Genomic DNA, 8,960 nt, shown 5'->3' on the forward strand with positions numbered 1-8,960 from the left:
GGATAATTGCTTCCTTTCAGAGACCCACGTTGTTCCAGGTAAAATCGTAAAAAGGATCTTTGATATAAAATTAATGATTTCGCGAACATCCCGTGACTTTCTACAGAATTATTTTTTTTTTTCTTCCAACTTTTTGAATGATCTATCGAAAAAAAAAACTTTCCAATAGAACTCCAATCTTGGCTGGTATCTAATTAAATGAACTTTCGTTGATTGGAACCATATATGAATTTGAACTCCTATCACGTGCTGAATGTGTTATGTTGAAAATCACAAGTAGAGTTAGAATTAAACGACTATAAGAATGGAATACAATTAATTCACCGATGGCTGTCAATTAATCCTATGTGTTTTCATGTTTTCAAAATTGTTCTTTTTATTTAGCTTCCACAAAAGTTTTTTCTACTAAACTACCACTACAGATGGTAATTATTTAGAAAGGGGAAAAGGGAGGGTCACACCGATTTCAATGATTTTTTAATAATTACCCTACAGATATTATCTATTTATTTAAAAAAAAAATTTAAGCAGAGATAAATAACTATAGATAAATATGGATAAATTTGGTATTCGTCACGAAGAAAGATCAAAATAACTATAGATAATAAAATAACTATAGATAAATTTGGTATTCGTCACGAAGAAAGATCAAAAATAAAAAATTCTCTAGTTACGTGTCTCTGCACAAGTGTGTCTATTCGAATATTCCTGTTTTTAGGGAAAAGTCGGCACGTTTTGTCGCGGCAAAGGTCAGTGCCGCCCCCGAAGCTCGCGTCAGTTTTTCTCGGAAGGGAGATATTCGTCGAATGTGGAGCCCCATGTATTGTGTGGTTTTATCTTTCAACAGACTCGTTTGTACAACTAGTATCCAGCGGTGCACCCGGTCCAGTATCAAAGAGACACCGGCAAATAAGTGTCACCCTGGCGCGTTAATCATGATCTACGTCAAGTCAATTTGTATCGACACTTGTATCTACACGCGTATAAAAATGTGCAGTCGAAATTTCGTACTTGTCGTAAGAACTTCGACGAAATCCACGAGCAACTATTTGACAAGCTGTTACGAACGTGCGGCTGGCCCATTCAGATACAAGATTGACATCGGCACATTCGAAATACACCCCTGTCCTCCTCGCAGTCTACCCCTGCAGAGAGGACTAAAAACGTCGGCAACAGAAAGGTATAAAGGCCTCTACGAATTCAAAGTCATTCCGACTGCCTATTCTAGCCAGGCTATTGACGGAAACTTATGTCAAGCGAGTGCATATGTGCTATACCTGGTCGAGCAGACACATCCAGAAGCTTTCGTTACATCGATGCAACCTGAACTAATACAATTTAAATTAATTGTCGATCGAATTTATTTTAAGCGCACAGAAAGGGAAGATACTCGACTAACTGTACGTTGCAATCGATCAATAACATGTGAAATTTAGAAAGGTTCGTGGTACGAGAAAAGTACGAGAAAGGAACGAGAAATCTGTACAATAAACCGAAATGGAAAAATTGGATTTCGTTGATTATGATATGAAGGCATGGTTTAAATGTTCAGCTGTCAACCTCTTCATGATTATATGTTCAAGTTATAGTGTACAGCTATTGTATTATTGTTATAATGTAGTTATTGTATTTATGAAAAGTGGGAGACATTACGTTAGGTTTATTTGAACACTAAAATTTTAGTCGAAAAGCAGAATATGAAGTAAAATATCTGAAGAATTGATTTATTGTCGTTCTCTGTGTATTCATTAATTAATTTTTTCCATTGTGTTACCGTTTATTATTTTATTGTATATTTCCGCAATAAAATATTCCGAAAAGGAATGAATTTAAATAGGAAAAGAATTATAGTTCATAAAAGGGAATCTACCGGACCTACTTAGAATGTGCTTTCAGTTTTATTAACAGATTTATGGTATAACACTTGACTGAAATTAATAATGGATTTTGTAAATCGAAGATTACAAAACGAATATTTTATAATAACATTGATAGAGTTAGTGGTATTTCTCAAATATTTATCTAAAAAATATAAGTCATATTATTTTTGCACAGAAAAAAAACGATCCTGATTAAAAATGTTATATATAGAATTAGTTTTGCAGGTATTCGCATCTATACATTGTTAATATTCTTTTTAATTTAAAAAAGAAACTGGCAGAAGAATCGAAATACCGCCACAAATTTGAATCGTCTGGTAACTTTTCACTGCGTACAATGTGTACAAACGTAGTAGAATGCGATTGGTTACTTGCTAGAGAAATATTACGGTTTGTAATGCATTACAAAAGTTCCTAGAAACGTAAATATTAGTTACAGAAAATAGAGATATCGGAATGAAACGAGACAGAATGATACCAAGTGGAAATTGAACAAAGATATAACTTTAACATAGAGAATTTATGCAATACATATGCCATCCCTAGGAAATCGATGTCTCGAGAATATTTTACTAGGCATCGATGTACCGCAAATTCATGGCATTTGATGCAGAGGCAGCTGCTTACTGATGGTTATTCAAAAAAGTGTTGCCTGATCAAATTTTTATTGTAAGATCATAACATGTTGGTCTTCTGTGATATTTTTGACTTCAGAGTATTTGCATTTGCCTGTCTACTGGTGAGTATCGATCGAAATAACATATCATACTGTCTTTTAGAAAGTCGACTGTTTTTTTAAATACCGCCAACAAAGTGTGACACGTATTTGAGTTTATGAATTTTAGAAAGTCCAACTCCCGTTATTATAACCCTCTGTGATATGAACCAGGAATTATTTTAATGGCAACCTAAGATGGAACCTAATTTCACTGTTTATAATCTGGCATAACCTGTACACGTACACATAAAATAACCTCAAAAATTTCTTAAATATACTTTCTAAAAGTAATACTGATAACTGTACACATCTGTTGCGGATGGTTCAAATTTAATAATATTGAACACAATATATAAAAACTAACGCCAAAGTATTTTTTCATAAAATAAAATTATAATTCTCAATCCATTCCTGTTATTTTAATTTATTCTTTCCAATTTAATTCTCCTTATCCTACTTATCGTGTTATAAATATCGCAAAGGGCGCGCGGTAATATTTCGATGTCTTGTAAAAATATTACACAAAGTGATAACGTTAGCAAAACAATTAAATGCGTTATCTTTTAGGCATTTTTGCCAAACAATTTAGCAAACGATGCAAATGAAGGAGCGGTATCCCTTACTCAACAAAATATCGATATGACGCTTGGTAAGTAGTCTAATAAAAATCTATATTCATCAATATTTTACGATTTTTTGCCACGGCGTAAACATTACGATTTCATCTATTATGTTTTAGCGTCAAATGAATTGGTATTTATAAATTTTTATGCACAATGGTGCCGTTTTAGTAATTCATTAGCCCCTATTTTTGAAGAAGCTGCAACTAAAATAAGAAGTGCATTTCCTGAACCAGGAAGAGTTGTAATGGCAAAAGTTGATTGTGAAAAGGAATGTGAGTAAAATAATTTTATACTTGAAGAATTGATTACTGAATTAAACAATTATTTATCAGCTTCTATTGCATCGAGATTTCACATCACCAAATATCCAACTTTAAAAGTGATAAGAAATGGTCAACCAACCAAACGAGAATATAGAGGTCAACGATCTGTAGAAGCATTTGAGGAATTTATAAAGAAACAACTGGAGGATCCTATTAAGGAATTTTATAATTTAAAGGAATTAACTAATTTAGATGATAAAAAGAGAATGATCATTGGATATTTTGATAGGAAGGATGTTCCTGAATATGAAATGTTTAGGAGAGTGGCCACTAATCTTAAGGATGACTGCCAATTCCATGTTGGCTTTGGGTAAGGATTCTGATACTATGTTCTAAATATAGACTTCATGCTTTAAAATGATTCAAAGTTGATTGGTATTTGACTTTTTTCATGAATCAATTTTATAAGTGCTTAAATTAACAATAAATTTTCACTAAGTGTCCAACTGCTTTATGACCAGTATATAAACGATTAACACATTGACTCATGTTTCTCAAAAAAATTTTCTTTGATGCTTCTATAATTTACATATAACTCTTTTCATATACATATAATTCTTCTCTTTAACAAGACAATGCTCAGCTCAAAACTGTGAAATTGGGGAACATTTTCACTTTCTGTAAGTATTGAGCATAATCTAGATGATATATTTTTATTCACAAAATTCTATTCTTTTGGTATTCCTTTATCTATTTTTGCTCATTTTTGTTTTCTCTTATATTAACCTATTTTTCTATGTTAACCCGGGATTACCCACCTGGGGGTTTAGGGGCGGGGATGTACGTGCACTAGACCCCCACGTGGGTAATCCCAGGTTAAAAGCCTGCACATATGTACAATGCATGTGTGTAAATGTATAATGTCTGAATATTTCTTGCAATTTTGTTCGATAAATATATACAAATTAAAATTTAAACCAATTCTTAAATATTGGGAATATACCTAGGAATGCAAGTAAAGCTATGCACCCTCCAGGAGAACCCATAATTGTCTTCCGTTCTGATAAAGCACTTTCTAATGATGAGGATGAAACGTACCATGGAAGTTTGAACAACTTTGATGAACTAAACGTTTGGGCACAAGAAAAATGTGTTCCCCTCGTGAGGGAAATTACATTTGAAAATGCTGAGGAATTAACAGAGGAAGGTTTACCTTTTCTTATATTGTTTCATGCTCCTCATGATATTGAGAGCGTTAAAATGTATAAAGATGTAGTGACAAGGACATTAATCGATGAAAAACGTGAGTAAAACATGTTTAGAGCTAAACCACAAATGTTTAGAAAGTTAGTTCTCAAAAGATGAATAAATGCATTCTGTTTGATTTCAGAGAATATAAATTTCTTAACTGCAGATGGTGTAAAGTTTGCCCATCCTCTCCATCATTTAGGAAAGACTCCAGCAGATTTGCCTCTAATTGCCATAGATAGTTTTAGACACATGTACCTGTTTCCAAACTTCCACGATATTCACATAGAAGGAAAATTGAAAGGTTTCCTGCGGGACTTATATTCAGGAAAGTTACATAGGGAGTTTCATTATGGGCCTGATCCTAGCAGTAATGAGGTACCGCAAATTGTTGGACAAATTAAGGTGCCTACAACCCCACCGGAATCTACATTTAAGAAACTAGCACCTAGCAAAAACAGGTATACATTACTCAAGGATGAACTATAATGATAAAGTTAAGATAACTCAGGATAAAAGTGATCTAAAAAAAGATTTGTATGATTTTGGTTATGCAATCTGTTAGTTATTTAGTTATTTACAATGATGAAATCCAAAATTCGTTACATTATCAAACTGAAATGTTAAAATGTTATAGTCGTGATAACATTTTGTAAATGATTATGCAGTATTGTCAAAAAAAATTAATTGCTTATTTAGTGTGTTTAAATAGAAAGAAAGGAACATTCGCGGTCAATATGCTGATAATTTATATAAAAGTATATAATTTCAACGTAAAGTATTCAGATCTCTACCAAATGTTATATACATCTAAACCCTAACCTGTAAAAAAATTACCCATGATATACATAATTGAAACCTTTATACTACGGGTTTCGCTGCAGGAAATATAACAAAGTAGATTTTATTCTATTTTTACATAACATGTGCTTTTTGTATTACCATTCTTCTGTTATTGAATATGGGGGAAAAAAAAAGAAACGATAATAATTATTAACGAAACTACAAATGGACGCCAAAGATTTTAATATCTCCCAGTGTCAATATTCACGTAATAGATGTTACATTTCAATTTATAGATTAACATTAAGAAACAGGAAAAACAAAAAATCACCCAATTACAGGCAGAACGTTGTAGTATATCGTTTGGTGTAATCAGAATTGAGTTTTTACACTACCGAAAGTACTGTTGATACGATGGCTGCGATAACGGCCTTTCGTCCCACGTCTTTTCATGCTTCTTAGTTACGAGATTAATCTTCGGGATTAACTCTCAATTAACGATACGATAGCAATGAAACGTTACACTTAAGACGCGACCACCTTTTGATACTTTTTAATTACTTGTCTGAAAGTATTTTCTAGCACAACGTAAAGTCTCAGTAGTTAGTCGCGTGTGTGTTGAGAGAGAGCGGCGAGTGGAATGCGCGGGAACATACGATCGCGTTCGATTATCGAGATAATCGAAATACGACAATTGAGAGCAGTGAGTGAGTGGGAATTTTAAAATCAATCATTTCGTTTGAAAACAAAAGGAAAAGAAGAAGAAAAAAAATAATCGCTTCTTGGGCAAAGTATTTTAGAATCGAAGCATCGACGAATTTCAATATTCGAGATACTTGAATAAGTAAGAATAATAATAATAATAATATTTCGTATGGCATAGTACTAAGATACTCCTAAGAAGCTAATTTGTATGGATGATGGTATTAACTTTTCTGTTAATAAACGATTTCTAAGTCAGACATCTATCATCCGTGTTTAAAATATTCTGTGCAACCTTTCCTCTTGTATATATTTAATATTGTCTACAGTGTGGAAACAGAGAGGGAAACGAACCTCGAATAAACGTCCATTATAAAATGGCTGTATTTAGGGATAACTCGATACATGTATTACATTCCAGCAGTACACGCCATCACCATTTTATGATGTATTCTAATCTTACAGTACATAACATTACACGTAACATGATTTCATACAGCTAACACCATACATACTGCACTCTCGCCACAGTTTCCAGCACTTCCGTTTTATTTTCTCCACTTTACGACGAAACGTGAGTGGAACAAATCTGATTTAAAAGCCATCCATCAAGGACCGCAATTAGAGAACGAAATATCTTCTATGAAGATACAAAGGAACATTTTAACAAACGGTCGTAGTAAATGACAAATATATGACAAGATTTAAGAAATAACGTATAACAATGTTTTATGACAACCATTAACTGAGAGCGTTCTCGTCTTTCCTATCCCAATCGCTTTTCTAACGAAATGAAAAAGATACAAAGCGAAAGGAAAGAATTTGCTTCATAATAGCATCCTTTTCATTGTCTGTACTGACAATCAAATTTGCCGCCCTTTGAATATTTTAACTAAAGAGTATAACTTTACAATGGAACCATTTCAATATGAGAACGAAATTACAATGATTTAAGACACTTTAAAGAGAACAAGGAAATGAGAACAAACAATGTTCTCATTAATCTATAGAAATATTATTCTGTAGCGATAAACAATGGCCATTGATTTTTCAGTTAGTCGTATAGAGGTATTCACGTGTTTCTTCAACTTAAATGTAAATAATATTTACAGCAGTAAAATTGTAGTGAACACCGCGAGAAACACAGTGGTTGTAATTGTAATATGCGCGTTCCTCGTGAGCACTCGCGACAAGATTCAAAGTTTGATAGTAACTATTACAAGTGTTATTATTGATATATATATATACATACATGCTACTTATAGAGAAAATTGTAAAGATAATGAATTAATCGAAGCGAACGCAATACTTACAACGAATAAATATACGTATTGTATCTACAATAGATCTCGCTTGCCTCTTGCTTGAGAGCACGTTTCGTCATAACATAATAATAAGTATTTTGATATATACTCTAGAAAAATAACGTTATAAACATTCTTTTACCGGATGGGAATTAGACATTACAAACGTTATTATAACATTTTCTCAAGTAAAAATATAAATATTCTCGTTCACAGTGCGATATCTCTGGTGTAACCTCGCTTCACTTAGTTTGTTTTTTTCTTTTACGCTATGATTATTTTTTTTCTTTTTTCTTTAATACATCTCAAAGATAATTTGTCTCTCTTATTACATGTTAACGCAGCTTATCCGCACACCTTCACACGCCGTTATCCTCTATCCCTTAGAAGTTATTTTGCACCCCACGAAAAACCAAAGACCTATCGAACGGGTCTCCCTTCAAAACTTGCCTCTACATTTGGATATACACATTGTATATTCGTTTAACTAACACGACTTGTACTGGCGATCGTTTTAATAAAGTAATGAAAGACGTTTTCTTATTACAATAATTATTCATGACCATCATTGCGTTTGGGTCGTAGTTTCAACGATATTATTTGTATTGCCTAGCTGTAACGCTACTATGTTAGATCGCTTTTACGGTTAGGCGAACCGAAGAGAAAACATGCGATAGCAATAGCAAGTGTACGAGGGAAGAATTACAATGCGTGTAGCATTCGGACACCTGAGGAAATTCTATTCAAGATCTTCTCATCCTTCTTTTCACGAAGTAAAATTTTTATTAACCATAATTTTGTAAACTGAAAGTTGAGCGCAAAATGAATTCCTTTCCGCTTTTTCTTCCGAGCTCCTCAGGTGTCTCGGAATTAACGCGTAAAGATGTTAAGGCTTTGCACGCATTTCGTACGCAAATATAATCTTGCCAAATCAAAGGATTCGCGATGCGATGACTGACTATCATTCGGAAGTCTCTGACACTAGCCCCGACAATTTGATTGATGCCGTTTACTCTTGGCCTTTCTTCTCTGTATGTACCCTTTAAACGATGGCACGTAACGAACTCCGAACCAAGGAAAAGCGTAACATCGATCGTGCAATTCCGAATCTTCTCGATCACGAAATCCTCTGATCAACGAATCGTGAATCTTCCGGGCTTCAAACGATGCAATCGGTATCCAAACGCTTCTCGAAATCATTAAGTTCTTCAGAATCATTAGTTCTCGATCTCGTTCGCGAAGCGCGGGCACTCTCACGTCAGCCAATGGATGAGAAAACAGTAGATACATTTGATTATACTAACGAACAACCGATCGGAGAGACCGTCTCGTCGTAACAAAATCTCGTCGTAGCAGAATGACTGTCGCTTATCAAGACACGAGACGATCTCGTAACTAGTACAACATAGTTATACACTTATTTAACGATTACAATTATT

At 33.7% G+C, this 8,960-nt stretch overlaps 1 protein-coding gene across 2 annotated transcripts; it reads left to right on the plus strand.

Moving 5' to 3' along the window:
* The first annotated feature begins 2,446 nt into the window (after positions 1-2,446).
* LOC122535564 (endoplasmic reticulum resident protein 44) lies at positions 2,447-6,266 on the plus strand. 2 transcript variants are annotated; one of them, XM_043667222.1, is made up of 7 exons: positions 2,447-2,619; positions 3,166-3,247; positions 3,338-3,493; positions 3,554-3,854; positions 4,117-4,164; positions 4,492-4,787; positions 4,875-6,266. In XM_043667222.1, the coding sequence occupies exons 1-7, from the start codon at positions 2,563-2,565 to the stop codon at positions 5,219-5,221; spliced, it is 1,287 nt and encodes a 428-aa protein (XP_043523157.1). In that variant the 5' UTR covers positions 2,447-2,562; the 3' UTR covers positions 5,222-6,266. The 2 variants fall into 2 exon arrangements, with proteins under 2 accessions (XP_043523157.1, XP_043523158.1); XM_043667223.1 differs by lacking the exon at positions 4,117-4,164 and having other exon boundaries at positions 2,450-2,619.
* The last annotated feature ends 2,694 nt before the right edge of the window (positions 6,267-8,960 follow it).

This window comes from Frieseomelitta varia, unplaced genomic scaffold, assembly GCF_011392965.1.
Source record: "Frieseomelitta varia isolate USP_RPSP 00005682 unplaced genomic scaffold, Fvar_1.2 scaffold_737, whole genome shotgun sequence".
NCBI lineage: Eukaryota > Metazoa > Arthropoda > Insecta > Hymenoptera > Apidae > Frieseomelitta > Frieseomelitta varia.